At 33.0% G+C, this 20,018-nt stretch overlaps 1 protein-coding gene across 1 annotated transcript in view; it reads left to right on the top strand.

Moving 5' to 3' along the window:
• The first annotated feature begins 1,708 nt into the window (after positions 1–1,708).
• Positions 1,709–20,018, top strand: part of LOC140040665 (uncharacterized) — a 93,205-nt gene continuing 74,895 nt past the window's right edge. The window contains exons 1-2 of the mRNA XM_072086766.1: positions 1,709–1,791; positions 16,510–16,706. Of these exons, the coding sequence (XP_071942867.1) occupies positions 16,547–16,706 (160 nt within the window). The 5' untranslated portion in view covers positions 1,709–1,791; positions 16,510–16,546. The remainder of the gene's footprint in view (positions 1,792–16,509; positions 16,707–20,018) is intronic.

The following is a 20,018-nucleotide window of genomic DNA, read 5'->3' as shown; positions in this document are numbered from 1 at the left end:
CTCTCAAAACACGTGTGAGATCGACTACGCTTTTGTTTACGCACAATAAAATGAGTTCACCCTGAAATAGCAGCCGGCAAAGTTTCGAAATGAATACATTGTAAAAACTGTTTCACGCACAAATATGAAATTTGTATCTCAATTATAAATTGCCTGAGAAATCTCAGACGAATCATTTAGTGGTGTGTGATAATACTGCATTATAACCCCCCTATATTCTAAGGGGAGCTTTTTGACCAAAAACATTGGGGGTTTCGCGGGAAAAGAAATATAAAACAAATATACCGAAATGAAGAAAGATCATCTGGACTCAAGAATTTTATTTATGATATGCTTTTTTGTGTAGGCCTATTAGTATTAATAACGATGTAAATGAATATTATAAGTTAGTCTTGTTTAAAAAAAAATTATACACTAAAATGTGGTTGAACATCTGGCACACTAAAAAGTGTCCTTGTTTTAGGGGTGTCTCCCAAAAAAAAGGAGTTCTATTATATTAAACTAAATACGTCACACAAATTCGAGGTTCAACAACAACAACAACAACAAACATATGTTATTTATAATTTCAATTATGGGTTAATGAATAATATAATTGATGCAGTAGGCCTAATCGACTTCCTAATTTATAATACGGGTTTCAAATAATATTTGTGTATATAACGACTATAGAAACCATTAATTATTTGATCAACAATTGAATACCGTAGGCCTATTGTTACAATGATTAATGAACTGATCACCAGTATCATTATTATCAATCAGCATCATTATCACGCATTATCATCATCATTATCTCCATCATCATCACTATCATCATTCCTCATCATCATCACCATCATCATTCACCGTCATCATCATCACCATCATCACGCATCATCATCATCACTATCATCATTCCTCATCATCATCATCATCACCACCATCATTCGCCATCATCGTGACCATCATCATCACGCATCACCTCCTCCTCCTCATCATCATCACGCATTATCATTATCACCACGCATCATCTCATCATACAGCATTATCATCATCACCATCATCACGCATCATCATTATCACCACGCATCATCTCATCATACAGCATTATCATCATTAATAGCACAAATCATCAATCGTCAACGAGTTGGCCGTCATAACTGTTTCCGCCACTGTTGTCTCGGGTTGTATATAGTAGAGGCCTACTGTAAAGGCCTCATCCTCTCACCGTCCCTTATCCGCTTCCTCTTAATTAACGGTTATCATTTATTATCATCATTTGTACGTCGTATTTAGTAATTTAGTTTGAAATATAATTGAAAATGCAATTAAATTTGTGGACAAAATTCACGGACAAAGGAAAACAAAATTGTTTCATCTCTATCTTAATATTAAAGATAAATTATCTTATAAAATTGGTTAAAAAAAATATGTTTGACATCATGGTACTCAGCAGCCATCCAAAAACCACAATTGTAACAACAAATGATAATCTGATTCAACAACCACATGCCTGACAGGTGGCGCTCTATTGAATGCTTTCAACAATTACTGTAATTTAACAAATAATCTAAATCTAAAATATCAACATGATATTTAAAAAAACTAATAGTTTCAACAATAGTAATATCTTTTGGACTAATATAGAAAATGCGTGTATGCTTTTATTTAGAATTTTTTTTAATATTCAACACCTGGAATTGAACGCAAAGATATGCATAATAATGAGCAAGATGGCGGAGGTTGTGATATGGAACTAAATAATTGTCGGAAGTTGGAAAATGAATGCATTTACAGATATTAATAAGGGTGAGTTTTATAGGGACATGTCGCTCCATATATAGAGTATATAATTAGGTGGTTCTAAAGTTGTATTCTTGTGTAGGAAGCGAAATATATGAAAATGTTTGGTCAGTCACACTAGCCTGATCAGAGTACATTTTGATGTGAGGCGTTTCAACGTTTATGTTGTGCTGCCACCTTGGCTGCTGATTGGCAAAATCTCGGAAACTATTATTCAGTGGCCTAGCAGTCGATCGTGTCGGTCCGGTACACTACGACAAGATTTTTCGGCCTAATTTGCTTACTAAAAACAAGGATTATGTTTCTTTCGTAGTTATCGAAGATTGGTTTACTAATAATAATATTAATACTGTTTGGAATAATTAATATTTATCGCCGCAGTTTGCTTTTTTACTTTATTTATACGCCTAGGTAGGCTACATAGCTACAGTAGGCTTAGTACTACTACTACTGTACTAGGCTAGGCCTAGTAGTAGTAGTAGAGTAGAGGCCTACTACTAGGCTTGTTGTTGCTGTGTTGGCCGACGGCCACACTCTTTAAACCATTATTAAACGTAGCCTACGTATGCAGACCAAGACGTTCGGTCCTAGCTAGGTAGTTAGGATTAATATTGGCTTTATATAGTCTATCAATATTACAAACAAATTATAATTGTATTATAAAGAAAAGAGAGAAAGAAAAAACTATTATTGTTCATACAGTATTAATAATTTAATTGACCGTGAAAGGTATGTTTGCATTGATTGGAGCTGAATCGTCCCCACCTAAAATCAGATCTATCTATTGCACCATTTTTACTAATTACTATCTAAAAAAGACAAAAGGTATAGGAGTATTCAATAATTTACCAGTCAAGCTGTCTAAGATTTAATGTTTTTTTTAAACAAAATAAATTGCTGTAGTACTGTAGATATTAAGATACTGTACATCATTTTGTTCTTATGAAATTGGCACCTTATGAGAATGTCAAATGAAATTTTTCGAATGACTTGTTAAATATTTTGTTATAGGTTATACATTTTTGTGGGATGGCACAAAGCTGTAGTCTAGTAAATCATTTACAAATTTTAAAAAGAACCCTTGATCTAGTTTCAGTGTAAAAATTAACGACATGACTGGGTAGTAGGGGTAAGCCTTGCTTATGTGCTCATCTTTTCTCTACAATATCTTAAAAAGAAAATCTTAGGCGAAGATTAATAAGGCCAAAATTATGATTATAATATTATGGATAAAAAATTTGTACTTAAATTTAAGATTAAGAGCAGATTGATTTAATAAAAGTTGACTTTGAAAAAGAAGGTGTGTTTAAATGTACTTTACCGTATATTTCGGTATATAAGTCGCACTTTTGACACGCAAATTTGACCTCTAAATTAAGGGTGCGTCTTATACACCGAACATTATTTTCACACCACACAGATTGTACATATCGTCACCTCGTTGGCTAGGCCTAGGTCGTTGGCTATCCTAGCCTAGGCTAGCTAAAGTGTACTAACGTAACGGCAACCTGCTTCTGCGAGTCTTATAGTCTTATACACAGGTGCGACTTATACACCGAAATATACGGTATATCTACAACGGAGGTGACGATATGTACACTCTGTGTGGTGAGGCATTTATGTTCGGTGTATAAGACGCACCCTTAATTTAGAGGTCAAATTTGCGTGTCAAAAGTGCGACTTATACACCGAACAATATATTATTACAATAATATTGATTACAATTTAAAAAAAAACATTGTTTTGATGAAATATAAAGTGCATCTTATACATCGACGATATAGAAAATACCGATATTTTACTCTCAGTTAGGGAGTGCGTCTTAGGCCCTGTTTCGTATATATACCGTATATATATATTTTTTTGGCAGCAGAAACTGCGCTCATAAAAAAAATACCGTATTTTGGATACCGTATTTTCCCCACAAAAATTGTGGATAAAATACGGTATTTACAAATTTATACCATATTTTTTTGTACCTTTTTCTGCTGCCAATAAAAAATACCGTATTGTTTTTACCTGTGACATGAGGTCAACATCGTGTTTTTATTTTCTGTCGCTTTCAGCTGTTTTAGACACGTGTATAGATATATTCGGCGAAAATGTGGAGCGAAGACGTCACAGTATTTACTATATAAATCTGTGTGGGGAAGGAGGGGGTGGGGAAGCTAAAATGTTCGGCCAACTAAAAGGTAATAAAAGGGACAACCACATTTATGAAGACATTTCTAAAAAAATAAAGCAGCAGGAGTACGGAATAGACTTGTCTCCAAAGCAAGTAAATTCAAAGCTAAAGAGCCTGCGAAGCAGTACAACATTGCAAAAGACAATAACTCGGGGAGGGAACGAATTACTTGTCCCCATTACGATGTTTTCTGTGCTCTCACAACATCTCTACCACTAGGGCTAGGCTGTTGAAAGTGAGACGTAAAACTTCCTTTATTGCGTATTTTATACCATATTTTGAGCAGTTGCAGCAGAAACACGCACTTATACACCGAAATATACGGTATACCTTAATGTTGAGTTTCATATTAATGTATTTAACATGTTTTAACGAATTTGACGTGATTCAACAGATTTGACGTGTTTCAGCAAATTTGACATGTTTTAACAAATTTAGTACATTTTTATTCAACGGATTTGACATGTTTTAAATTCAAAAACAAATTACCTCACGCAATCAGCATTTTATTGTTTATACCAGAGGTGCCTCGCGCATTCTATCATACAACTAATCAGATGTAATGTATATATAACCTAAAAACAGAATTGAGATACTAAACATAGATTTGAAAAATGTTTTTATCCAAAACCAACATTTTGAGAACTTTCGTTAATATTTGGGAGATCAGTAGATTGGATAGAAATTCGAGAGGTTCCCGCAGAAATCTGCAGGATTTGGAACATCTTTGAATTGAGCTAAACTTTCCGAAGCAATGGCAAGGTCAAGTATCAACAATTCAAACAGAACCGAAAAAATTAAAAATTCATCCATCCATCCATCCCTACAATAATTAATATACTAAACAATAGTTCAATGAGCCAAAGCGCAAAACAGAGCAATATTGCTGTACCTTTTAATTTGTTTTTATTACATACTTGTTATTGTTAGATGTTTAAGTAAATTGTAAAGTACTTTTGCAGCCGATTCTCGGTACTGTATCTAACGAATTATCATAGGAATATTTGGTAATACAATATCACATGTGTTTCACATGTATCTAGTAGTAGTAACCTAACACTTTTACTTAACCTAAATTTACATGATACAGCCACCACATGTGATATAAATGAGATGCTGTATTACCAAATATTCTTAAGATACTTTGGAAATAGTATGTGGAGATTGAAAAAGTTTTTAGTCATGCAGCTCCTTTTGCAAGTTTTATACCTGAATAAATAAAAAAAAAAATTATATCTGGTTCAAATAAATAATGTATACAGTACAAAGGTTCATGTCTAGATTCAAAGGTAGGTAGTATCTCAAGCTCTTTTGTAACTTTATCATTAATTGTTTTCACACAGAAATAATCATTCTAACACCTTTGCAAAATTGATTGCTACAAAGCTTTGACTTTCTTAGGAACTAGGTTTGGTGTACTAGAAAGTTACAGAATGATGATAATTGATATCTGTGAAAATGTTTATTCATTGGCAAAGGAGGATGAGGGCAGCCATTAGATTAGACGATTACAATGATCTGACATGTAAAAAAACTTTACTACAGACTTTTTTTTTTATCAAAACTACTGATATTTATTATAACATATCCTGGATGAACCAATTGTCACCAGCAAATCAGATTTGATGGGGAAGGAGGAGCAATGTTAATACTAGGCTTGCCCCAAGTCTGTATTCATTGTCTTTTTTAAAATTTATTTGTTTTTATTTCGATTTTTGTCTGAGAATACAGACTTGTGAAACACGTATAGAAATTGATTTGCAGACCGCAAACATTCGATAAGAATGACGTAGGTTATCATACCATATTTGGCTATATGGGGCGGGCGGTATGTAAAATGGATTTTGAATCAACCAATGATCATTTTGTTTAAAAAGGAAAAAGATCGAGACTGACTGTTGAAATATACAATCGTGTTGCCAAGTTGTTTTGTTTATTAACTGTTTAGTCCTGGCCTAGGCCTCCTTCGTAGGGCTACTCAACTCGTATGTATGACCTGCCAAATAAAACGCCAATAAGGGGCACACAACAGAGCTACACACTACCACACAGGGACAGGGTCTGGGCTGGGTGGGAATTAAATCAAATTATCTCCGCATAATAAATGATCCATTCAATGTTTGATTTGCTGAGAAGCTAGCCTATTATATCAAGACGAGTTTTCATGTTCTTGGGAAAAATCGCATCAAATGTTTACCAGACTACTAGGCATATAAAATCATTTCTAGCCTTCAGAAACATTCATCAATGTACAACGTAACATAGCGCATGCGTTGAGTCTTTGAAATTCTGAAATATGAATATTAAAACAGCGTACGAGTGAGTAGCCAATGGCATGTGGCTGAAACTAATCAACTGGATAATCGTATGCACCCAGAATTCTTGGTGTCAAACCACGGGACTTGTACGGACGGAGTATCCAAAATCAAGTAGTATACGTATGAAACTCCATATGTGCCAAAATATTTATCTTTTTACTAATATTAAGACAAAACTCCGTCTGGAACCCAGACTATGTGAATACGTAACTAGCTAGTTGTAAGTTATAGAAAATAAAAATATGTCCTTTAAAGGACAACTTGACTGAGGACCATGTTTTAATAACGTATTAGGGAGGTACATATGATTTCAGAACCATCGCGCGATTAAGAATATCGCTGCACGTGCTCGCAGTACAGCCGTCACTGTAAATTGCTCTCTGTTGGATGCATATGAAAAAAATATAAAAAAAATTAAAAAAAAAATGCGTAAATCGGTTTTGAAAGGTGAGGGGAAAAAATAAAAGATCAATTACTTTGCTGGCGAAGCAAGCACCTTTTGGCTGCAGCAAAGTTAAATCAATTTTAGGTCGTTTCATTAGATTTACGAGCACATTTCAACTGTACTAAATTCGGCAGGATTGTCCCGCTTTTTGATGTTGTGTCCCATTGTCTCGCAACCCTGAATTGGCCCGCGTTTCAAATTTGTTTATCATAAAAAAAAGTCAGCAAACTAAAAACTAACTTTATGTGAACCTTAGTAAATTTTCAGCTTACTGCATTAACTAACTGTTAGCATGTCTCGACTTTTTGTTGTGGTACGATGATGCGTGTGTTTTAGAAGGGGAATTCCTGGGCTTCAGCAGCAAAAACACGTATCCAAAGGGAAGCTGAGGGAAATGTAGTCCAGAGAGAAAAATTTCATTCCCAAATACGCTATGTATGAATAGTTTAAATTGTTTGGTTGAAAGTTTTTTTGTACGTGGTGCGATGTGTACAATGTTTTCTTGTGATGATGTGGACTGCTCTTCGTGAGTTTGAGATGACTTTTATTTATTTGATCGCAGAGGTAAGTTCTCACTTGAAAATTACATAGTCAAAATGAAACTCCTTGAGAACTTGTTGGATTTTATATGTTTAATAACGGGATCACGGTAATTACACAGTCAATATCATCATCCACGGGGACATATAAGAATTACAATCAAAGCAAAGCTGGTCACACTCTTCAGGTGAATTACAAACATGAGTTTTATGTATTATTAGAGTGTGCATTTCAAGAATTGCAAAAAACAATTTGGTTTTACTATGCATGGTGATTATGATTTGGAGGCTATTTGCTAGGTGAACCAAATAACAGTTGACCTTAGCAATGATTACATCATAAAAGGGAAATCCCCTTTAAGCTAAGGTGAATGCACTTTCAATCTACCCTTCTGTGTATTGATGTTTGAAGATTGCACAATGTTTGCATATAAGAGTAATATTTAAAAGCCAAGTTAAATGTAAAGTACTTGTTGGATTTAAGTTGTTGTAAAACTGAACAATTACTATACTCATCATGTGTTGGTGTGTGGTGTATTAACTAGAATTATTAGTGGCGTCATCTGGTCTACCTTTCACAGCCAACCAAACTGCCTGCTGGCTATGAACACTAACCACTGGAAAATGTAACCTGTCAAACACCTAGCAAGCTAATTGTTGCTAATTGAAAAGTGTGACAGCTATCCAGTGTCTGAGATGGTGATGTTTGTAACCACAGTGAAACTGATTTTTTACCTGCTTTTTACACAGATTTCTTTCTTTATTTCTATTATATTTTTCCTTGATAATAGATAAACAGTAGATAGTGAAACCATTTTCAAAATTGATTATGTGTAATAACATTAATATAACAAAATTGATCTTTGAGGTTTTCAAAAAATGTGTAAGCACCCAAAAGATGCTGCTGGCATTAGAGAGACCGTGTAACATCTAAAATATAATAAGAAATAACTTTAAATAAACCAAACATCACCAATTTTATTTTTTTGCACAAAACTAAAATTCTTTGTATCATAAAACACACTGCACAAATAAAAATAAATCATGAATGAAAATGAAACTTGTAAAATAAACTAATTGGTTTAACAATTTTTCTGTAAAATGCGTGTTTCATAAAAATTCACTTTGAAATGCGGGACCATCTTGCACAATAGGGAGGTTTCGCAATCTTACGAATACGATAACGAAAACGGATACGTCACGCACATGTATTCGTTTTTCGTAAGCCAGTAAAAATCTGTTTCGCATGGCAACGAAATATTGAGGTGCCTTCCATAATATGATTGCGGTAAATTTGAGGGAAGCGCAGGTACGTGTTGCTTGGTGCTTGGCTGTCTAGGCCTAGCGTAACATCAAAGCGAGTGAGGACTTTAAAAATTGCTATTTATCAAAATTTACCTGGCATTTTAGTAAATTACTTTAGTAAATTACTTTCAATAAAAGTATAATTACATTATAATCATGAATCATTCCTGATTCAAATGCAAAATGTGCAAAATAGATCAATACTCATTTTGTAGTTACGAATATGACTGGTGATATTCGTTAACACGAATACGCTTTACGAATATGAAATGGGGATCAGCTCAAAAGTTTCACAATTTATGTGTGACGTATCCGTTATCGTATTCGTAAGGTTGCGAAACCTCCCTAATGTCGGCCGGTTCATCATAACATGATACATGTAGTTGTATAGTTATAGTTACAACTATAGATAGTTGTACAGTACATGTACATTTTTTTTTTGGCTGCAAACTACTAGTTTTGATGAGCCGAAGATTTTAAAGTAATAGTCATACACGAGTCACGATATTATATTTAGCTTGAAATCTAATGTGATTTTGTTATTCTTTATGATGATCAAGTATAGTATCCTGGATAGATGGCATTCCATTAGAGGTACAGTAGGTACCCTCTTATCTCCATCAAACAGTCATTTTAACCAAGGACATTTTGTACATTTTCCATGTTACCCGTTGAGACCTTTCACAGGAAGGGTAAATCATAAAGTTGCAGTGCCTATTTTTGTTAATTTTCAAAATGTCTGAATTAAAAGTATATCTCTGTTTCCTTATTAGATTAATTGAAAAGATTAAAATTGTTTTGTTTGTTTTGTAAAAAATGTGAGAAATATTAAATTAAGCTTTTTTGTATGGTCATTGAATGACTTAACAAACATTTGTTAATTAGCATGTTTACAGTAAGACTGTATATAGTATACAATATTGTGTAGCTCTGTCTTTAAAAAATGTATTTATAGACCTGGGGATAGATTTGTAGAACATTTTCATAATAACCATAATATTAATGATATACGGGTTACTGGCATAAAACAATGCAACTCATCTGAACGTGACCGTAGACGACTACTGTAGAAGAACGTATAATTTTTCAACTTGGAACTCTCAAACCCAATGGACTTATTATGTATCATTTAAATCATTTAGGAATTAAGTACTATCTTGTACATCTGATTGACATGAGTTATTATGTAATATGTTTTGTTTGTCAACGTTATTGTCAATTTGTTATTTGCTTGTTCATTGTTACGCCCATATAGCCCATAATAGACTCCTTTGTTTTCTAGTATACCCTTTCCCTATAATGTCTTCGTCTTTTTTTACCAATATTCTATCAGTACCTGATGGTGACCTATGACCTATGACCTATGGTCGAAAGTATTAGTACAATAAATATTTTATTTTGAGGCAGAAACAAGAACTTTGTTTTATTTTTATACATGATCCTGCCTATGCAGCACCTATTTTTTTCCTGATATTTATTGACCTATCTGACGGGTCTATTGTTAGGCATTGTTCCTCAGACTCTTTGCTCATTTTATACAAGGTGTGCGAGTAGATCGTTGGTGATTAGTTTGAGTGAGGTACGTAAAGTGACCAGTCGAAAATATTATTTGTTGGCTCCCATGACGAGAGGTTCGACCCATACATCAGTTTACTAAGTAATACTTTAAGTATGAATATCTTAAAATCCACATAATAATGTAATATGATGATACCACAATTCCACACTTCAATACTGTAAGTGTAATATAAAACCGCACATACAGTAAAACTAAAATACTGTAATATTATATGTAATATGATACCACAATTACAGTACAATACTGTAATATGATACCACAATTACAGTACAATACTGTAATATGATAACACAATTTCAGTACAATACTGTAATATGATAACACATTTACAGTACAATACTGTAATATGATAACACAATTACAGTGCAATACTGTAATATGATAACACATTTACAGTACAATACTGTAATATGATAACACAATTACAGTGCAATACTGTAATATGATACCACAATTACAGTATAATACTGTAATATGATACCATAATTACAGTACAATACTGTAATATGATAACACATTTATGGTACAATACTGTAATATGATACCATAATTACAGTACAATACTGTAATATAACACATTTATGGTACAATATACTAATACTGTAATATAATACCACAATTACAGTACAATACTGTAATATGATAACACATTTACAGTACAATACTGTAATATGCTAACACATTTACATACAGTACAATTACTGTAATATATGATACCGCAATCACAAGTAAGAAATACATTCATTAGTAAGTGTGTTATTCAGTATTTCTCAATAGGGAGCTTTTGAAATGAAGGGTATGGTCATTAACAGAGTGTGACTGTTATTCCAGACACAAGCGACGACTGTCGGTCCCAGCCTAGACATAGTCCGTAGATCGTGTACATGTAGGCTTGGTGTATTTGAGCAATTTCTGTGTTAGCCAGGCTAGGTCTTAGGCTTATCACTTGCATTCACTTTGTAACTGGCCATTTTTTTATTTGTTGATGAAAAATACAGTTCCGATAATGAACGAGACATACAGTAGTATAACATTACTAGGCTTGTACGCATGTGCAGATTAATATTTTGTATAAATTACCATTTCCTTTCATCTACCATCCCCTTCCATCTAATGTCCTGATGTAAAAGCTCACTAGTGTTTCATACCCTACAATAATTACTATGTTAAAAAATAAAGACAATTTAGTTAGTTCACAAGTGAATGATGAACAAACAAATATTTCTATATTATCTTTTTAAATTGGAAAATTCTTTCCTGGTGTTTGATTGATAAAAAAATAATCATTTATTTAAAAATCAAACTTGATTAATATTATTATTGAACAAAATGATTGTAACTTTATTGCTGCTTTTCATCAAACTTTACTATTTGTTTTCAATTGGAAATGTTTGTTTATATTGTTTTATTTGTTGCTACCTGGAGTGGTGGGCAAAACGTTTTGTCATCTTTTTTTATCTCTTGACTTAATGGAATGTTTGCCTAATGGGCAGTAGACTACCTGGCACCAGGTTGGTCAGCTTCTCACCTTACTATACATAGGTGTGTGTGGTTCCTATTAAAGGAACAGGTGAGTTAAGGAGGGAGGTCCCTTGTTTGATGTAAGAGCATTTGACATGAGCAATGAATATTAAATTAAGCTTGTAATGCTGAGATCATGTCTTATGAGGCAGCTGTGAAATATGTTGAGTTATTGTGTCTAGACCTGTTGGCGCCACCACTTTAAGCCAGTGGTATAGGTGCTCTTATAAATACTAGTTGGTTCATAAAGGGCCTGCCATAGCAGGGGTTGGTGCCAGGATTCTACTGTTATGTTTTTCCATTGCAGGTTAGCACAGGTATACAGACAGATCTAGTTGATTTATTAACCAATGAATAAACAGAATGTAGTCAGGTATGTCATAAGATACAACACACCTTTGAAATGACATTTGAATAATTTCAATGATCAATCATTTACACCTGAGGCACATTCCACAGTTTTGAAATAAAATTACATAGCAAGAGTATCAACAAATTGTGTAATATCTCAAGAGTAGTACTGTATATCTGTACATTTATAACAAGGTTAATATGGAACACCCATAATTATACGGAAATTTAGCCCAATAGAGAGATACGGAAATGGAGATTAATACTATGGAATACATTTTACGCAAATTATGATTTATATTAATATTGGGAAATCAAGGACCTACACGCCACAAAAAGCTTCCATATGCTTTTCTGTGGTACAAGTTTCAAAACACAGTATGGTTGCCTTTCATTAATTCATGGAGACGCAAACTACACATCTATCAAATCATTCTGTGCCCAAAATATGTGCATGCAACAACAAAAAATAACTACTGTACTGAAATTATATTTACTATGGAATTTTAGTTTGATTAACGTTGAAAGAAAAGTTGAGAACTCTTGTTGCACTAACCTACAGTCATCATCATCATCATCATCATCTGTCATCATCATCATCATCATCTGTCGTCATCATCATCATCATCATCTGTCGTCATCATCATCATTGTTGTTGTCGTCATCTGTCATCACCATCATTATTCGTCATCTTTTATTGAAGTCTTGATTTTCTCCCTCTTCCAAAGAGTTAGTGATTGTTCCATACTGGTTCTATCATCTCTTTACTTTTCCTGTTTTGTGCATCATGTTCCTGATTTTCATGCATCACTTCTTTACCATACCATGTATCTTCCCAAGTCATAGTACTATTTTGATTTTTCTTAGAAAGGATACAGCATTTAGCGGAGGATAGTTAAGAATCATTTAGTAACGTTGAGGCAGAATTCAATTCAAGATATCCTTGTTTGTTTCCACCAATTTGCTGAAAATTTGTTTGATATAATACAACTAAAAGGTCAAGGTAGAACTTTTATATTTTAGAATAAAAGTAGTTTACATTTAGAAACTTTTTAAAACTGAAATGAAGGGTGTCAACAGAAATTTGTTGAAGCACTTTGATAATCATGAACTTGTAAAGTGGTAATATCCTGATGTTCCCTCTGGGTATTCTGGGACATTGATGACATTGAGGTAAACACAAGAAAAAGATGACAAAAGGCAACATTTTTCTATTTAGTATAATTTTGTCGATATTAATGTTATTGCTTTCATAATCATTTAAATAAAGTTCTACTAATTTAAAAAATAATTTTGATAATCTGATCTAAAAATAACTTTTTCATTCTTTGCGTTAACTAACTAATGAAACGATTTAATGCAGTTTGGCGAAATAGCGAAAGACATGCTAAAATAAATCATAATGTTTTTTCAATATGTTACTTATATTATTGAGTTATCGTAATATTTAAGCTTAAATAATATCATGTTTTATTAGCTGAATTTGATATTAAATGGTGAATTTATTAATAACAAATTACAATATAACAATAATTTTAAAAGCTGAATAGGGATAATATTTTTCTATATTTTTAAATTTTAATTATTTTTAATAATATTGGAACAATTCCCAAAAAATGATAAAATGTGTATTTATACCCTGGATTTTGTTAACTTCATTCAAATGATAAGATGCAATGAAAGAAGAAGTCAGACCAACTGACTGGAAACAAGGAACATACAGTAGCAAGGATATGTCAGAGGAACGAAGGCGATTGAACAGGATTAAGGAAGTCCAATCCTTGAACTAAAAATATCATTTGTGTATTGAATGAAATGAACAGTCAGTCTTTCAACAAAATTGTAGATGGTACATTCTACAAGTTGTTTTTTTTGGGTTGATTATTCCATCTGTATCTTCGCACCAAATTCAAAATGTGTACTACTTTATTGAGTGTCACCTAGTAAACCCCATTATTGGTTTTAGATCTCATCAATTAAATGAAGTTTGAACTAGAACTATAGAATATATTGGACAAGACCTGTTCAAATCATCTACACATTTGTTCTACCTAGACCTATATTCTATTAAATTAAAAATGTTGCAATGATTTATTTCTCTTGATATCATTACTTGCTGTAATTTTCCAGTCCATTTCACCCAGTCATTTCTACAATTCCTTATTCTATCAATTTCTTCTTCTATCAATTTCTTCTGGTATCATCCTTCATAAACACTGCCCACTTGTCGAAGAGTATACAGCCTAGAATACACTATATTTTTACTGTATGCATTTTTGAATAAAATAAAACTTGAAATGCGTGTATAAACAACATTTTTTTCCATATTTTAGTTTGGAAAATGTCTTGCAGTATGATATTTTTACCCTAGTGACTGCCCATAACTGCATATTTTGTCTGTCAATGTTTTACACCTGACAGAAGGTAGGCTCTCATCTGATCTCAATTTAAAGTGAGAGTGCTGGACAGATTGGCGCCAGCCAGGTATCTGTAGTACAAGCTAGCTTACCTTCAGGTCAATGTTTTATTACAGTAATACATGACCAATAAACAAGCTTAATGGCTCATCAATCAAATTGCACATTTATCATTCTCTAGAGTGTTGATACCTACTGACAAATGCAAAATAAATACTCTACTTCAATTCAAGCACCTATTGCTATTTATTTATTTTATAATACAATACTCAATAGTTTAACAATTAAAAGTGGTTTTCATAGGGCCTGTTTATATTGCAAAAAAATCAGCCATTATATATACGATATTTGTTGCCAAATATTTTTTAATTAATTTTTGATTCTCACAATTTATGAAATAAATTATACATGATCAATCTGATGAGTTATTTTTGGCTGTTCCAGAGTATGGTCATTTTCATTCATTAATAATTAATACTGATAATTGGTCCAATTCTTATAACCTATCTTGAATAGTTATATCAAGGATTACATCATCTGTAACCTTCTCCCTGTGGATGTTAAACATTGGATTATGTATCCTGTGCGCAAAGTCATTGTAACTAGGATTTTGAAAAGTACTTGGAGACATAAAGACTGAGAATAAATTGTGTACAGACAAATTTTCTAAGGACAAAATGTCAGGGGATGCATTTATTGAAGACAAATTTCTAGGTACAGACCTTCTGAGAATGCATTTTTTGAATGGAATTAGGATATCATGGGAATCTTGTACTTTGTACTGAGGCCAAATTTGTTTTTGTTTTGTTTCATGATTTATTAATTAGACTTAAATGATTTTTAATATGGGTGTTGCTTGAATTTTTAATTTAAACAAAATATTAATCATACTGTAGTTACCAAATGCGTGACAGACTCTATCATTTGGTGTGATAGGGAGAAGAGAGGGTAATGGTTGGTCGGTGGGGGTTGGGTTTTGTTGGACAATGTGCGAGGTCTATGACCCCCTGTAGAGTTTTTAGAGTGTTTATTGACAATACCATGTCTCGCCATCATTTTAGTATGTGCACACACTGCTGTTATGTAGAGAGAGGGCCAGTCGCTTGTGTACTGTGACACCCATAGATGTGACCACTGCGAAAATGTAGGCCTACATATTTTTATGATTGATGTGTGTGTGATGATACGGTTGGCTGCAAATAACATGCAAGACACATAATGGGAAGAACATGGGCACACACATTGTGTTTATGGAATTGGATGTTTATTTTTTTCCTCCAATTTCTTCACCATGCATGGCGCAATGACGTTCCTTCGCAATCAGATATTTGCGATAAGCCTTTATAATGAACACTTGCATAACTATGTATATTTTTAGTAAGCCAATTAATTTGAATGGCCACACAAAAACTTGTGGTAAATGCGTGACCAATGTGTGAGCATGCGTGTGTTTGTGCAAAATGCGTGTTTCAATAAAAATCACTCTGATGCAAGATGATTGGTAACTATGAAATATAAACATTTAAAGATCATTAAAAAATTAAAATTGATATTTTTACTTACAAAAAGTGGCTGCTACACAAAATAATTTAACTGATTTAAATGACAAACTTGAAAAGAGGATAATGTACGGTATATTGTAAAACCCATTATCATTTGTTAAACCATGCACTATTTGATTTATTTTTGCTTACTTGAAGAGTAAAGAATAAAATAAGATTTGACCTTCACTAAATAATTTTTATATATCATCCCTCTTAAAAATGGTTTTTGTTGAATAGTTTAATGTTATAAATTATTCACTTTCAATATTATATTGGAAAACAAATTAGTTACTTAATAATTATATTTTGAAATGTTTTTTTTCTGTTTGTGTGGTAATAGTGAAAATCATATTAAAACTACAAAACCTTCATAAAGTTATAATTTTATTCCTTATTCTTCATGTTTATCATATCTTTAAATGGTTAGTAACAGAACAAAATTCAACATTAAATTGAGAAATTAATTGAAATTGTTATAATTTATATTATTATATAATTTAATGTATTTTATTCTTATTAGATTTTATAATTTAAAGACTATGTGCCTGTGAAATAAAATGGAAAAACAAGAAAATCAATCAAATTCTGATGCTGGAGTAGAAATAGACACAAGTAAGACGACTCATTATGGCTTACGACGCAAAAAAGCAAAGAAAGCATTTGAAGACAAGATGGCATCTCCGAGTAAGGACTCGTCTTCCGGAGAATACAACCAAGGTATGATAATATATTTCAATAATTGGACGATTCCCCTTGAAACCTACATGCAAAACATCATAATATAGGCCTACTTGAGAGTAAGCCATTTTCGATGATGCTATGTACATTTTCACAGAAGGAAATACATTACTAGTACTGAGTTCTAATGTTTCATCAAAACAGGTTCGTATGATACTAAACTGGGCTGTTGGGCTAATCCAAAGTAATCTTGTTTGAAATGGCATTTGGAACAGTAAAAAGAATTTGGGATACTTTCTTGTTTTTGGAAGAGTTTCCAATTTTCACAGATTCTGGTGTCAGGGTGACTTTGTAATATTATTAACAAAACTTTTAGCTTAACAGGGATTGGTTAGCACTAGTCCTGTGTACAATAGTAACAAATGATGAGGGCTAGGTCATTACTGCTTCATGTTGCCCACTGGTGTACATGGTGAATAGTAATACAGTATACAGTAATCAAAGGCCCCGTTTCTGCTGCCAAAAATATACCGTATATTTTTTGGCAGCAGAAATGGGTCTCATAAAAAATATACCGTATATACAGTATATGCGGTATATATACCGCATAAATATCCCCATCGTTTGTGGATATTATACGGTATATTCCAAAATATACTGTATATTTCGTACCCCGTTTCTGCTGCACTCAAAATATACCGTATATGTGACCCGGCCCATGACACGAGGTCAAAAACTAACAGAGCGTGACGCGTTTGTTTGGTTTTTCTGCTGCATTGACACACACGTGTATAAGCAAGCAACAGATCAAAATATCACTGTGGACTGAAGAAATAACTATTTTTGCAATTCAATTGTGGGGAGAAGCGAAGGTTGGGGGGAAACTGCATGGTAACAGAAGAGATACCGAGATTTACAAAAGTATCTCAAACAAAATAAATGCAGAATTTGTGGTAGACTTAAAACGCCAAAGTTATCGGCAAACCGTCGTCTTCTTTGCATAAATCTAGTCAATGCCCATTCTACATTTCTAGATTGTTTGTGCAGTGTAAATTCGTTGCCACTTCTGCTCATTAGATTTATAGAAAGCAATGCTACGACGTTTTGAGAAACCATCATTGTTTTGTTTTTGTCATGTAACCTCACTACACGAGACTCTAGGTCAATCCATACTTCCGTCTCACGAAATACATTTTGGGTAATGAAAGCCAACTTTTTTACAGCCCACCCACGAAGTATGTGCAGCGGAAACGGTGCATGAATTTCATATACGGTATATTTATACGGTATATTTATACGGTATATTTGGGATTGGCAGCAGAAACAGGGCCAAACACATTTTGTTACCAGCACTAATGATTATTTGTAAATAAAAGCTCACACTTTGTCACAAAAAACTGGTGTTAATGTTCAAATATTGGTAGAACATAAAATAAAAAAGTTTGCTTTATAACGGTGATATTATGTCATAAACATTTGGTTTAATATACTTTTTATTGTCGTCTTCATTTCTTGTCATCATTAAAGGGAAATTTAACTACTGTGTTCAAAGTTATAAATGTATCAAATGTATAATTCATAAAGCTGAATGTGTGTGGGTAAAAGATTATTGTCCTTAAATTTTCCCCAAATGTCTCTTCATAACTTGAGCACTTGTTCTTGCTTTAAGTGTGTTTACTTCAAACTGGAAGGCATCCATGTGCTTAAGTTTCCTGCTTAGTCCCTTTGGGAGCTTCCATTCCCATTACCTATCAGTGCATTAAGTAAGAAAGAGACAGCGTATGATGCGTGCATCCGTAGATAAGCCTAGCACTTAATATCACCCTCTTTATAGGTGATTGAGTACCTGGTGTTGGGATGTAGTAATTGTATCTATTCAGTAATAAGTAAAATGTGAATGGCAGCTGAATCGATGGCTGCTCCAGGGGGAATGATGATGTTAGCACAAGATAATACCAATTGACCATGAGTAAATGTAAAGTCATGGGGGATAGAGTATACTCCAGGGGTGTCCGGTGACGATTTACCCCCTTATTATCAAGGTTGGAAAATTATTGAAACTTAACCAAACATTTATCTGCGAATTCAAAGTATATCTAAATAATAAATCTAGCTTATTTCCTATGGTAGTACGAGGTTTCTTAAATGCTTTCTTTCATGCAATCACACGTACCATTCTGTCAGACTTTTTTTGTATCACTGATGAGAAAACTGTTTAAAATCAAAGATTTAATTATAATGTCATATTCAAGGTATTGTAAACTATTTGTCGCCCGTGTTTCCTTTTCTGTACAAATCTGTAGATTGTTGATAATGTACATATTAATTTCTAAAAAAATTCTGACAGCTTTCATGGTTTTAAGCCAGGATATTAAAAATGTTTACTTTAACTTGACTGCTTAAAAATTGCAACCGGTAATCCAATCAACCAATCATTTACTTCCAATATTTGTCAATCTGAATATTTTAGTTCACATTATACAGTATGTGTCAAATTAATTATTAATAATAATAATTGACTTTCATTATTTTGATAGAATGTTACTCTTCACAAATCACATCTTTTGTGAATTTAAAAAACTTTATTCCCAGCCCTTTTGTTCAAATCATATACTCTTTCCAAGGTTATTTGCCTTCGCCAAGGAGGTGTAATCGATCGCTCGTGTCTGTCTGTTTGTTTGTTAGCACTGTAGCAGGATTGCTCAAAAAGCTATTGCAAGATCTTTACCAAAATGAATACAGATAGATATGTGGTTAAGGACCACTCTATTAAATTTTGGAGGCAATCCGGACCAGGATCTGGACCACTTTTAGTGTTATTTTCAGACCTGCTAGTATTAAAAGATAGAGGATTTTCAAAAGCTGGCGAGAAGTCTTAAAGTAACAAGTAAACTGAAATTTCATTTTCTCAAGAACTACTTGTCCAAAAAACATTTTTGTATAAGAGGCAAGAGTTATAATTTGTAATTTGTAATTTTAAAACATAATTTGATTTAATGTACAGGTTTTTTGATACGAGTAGTTTTAAAAAACCTATTTCTTATCAAATGTACCCATTTGTTTTTGGCATTGCTGTCCTATAGTAAGTCAACTGAAACTATTGTTTGTTGAAAGGCTAATTACATAACCATTGCACATCAAACTCGCATACAGGGTTGTATTGTAGTGAAATTAAGCATTAAGACATAAAACTGTAGCCTGCCTATCTATTCATAGTTTGGTTCATACAGTTAATCACAAACTGATTATTATTACTTGTGTCAGTTAGAAGCCCTTATATGTGTGTGATTAGTTCTGTAATTGGTGATCAACACATTGTTTAATGTGTGCTGATAAAAACAGACAAAGGTC

This window comes from Antedon mediterranea, chromosome 2, assembly GCF_964355755.1.
Source record: "Antedon mediterranea chromosome 2, ecAntMedi1.1, whole genome shotgun sequence".
Lineage (NCBI taxonomy): Eukaryota > Metazoa > Echinodermata > Crinoidea > Comatulida > Antedonidae > Antedon > Antedon mediterranea.
The sequence above is the reverse complement of the archived record's forward strand: the minus strand, read 5'-3'. Positions and strand labels throughout refer to the sequence as shown.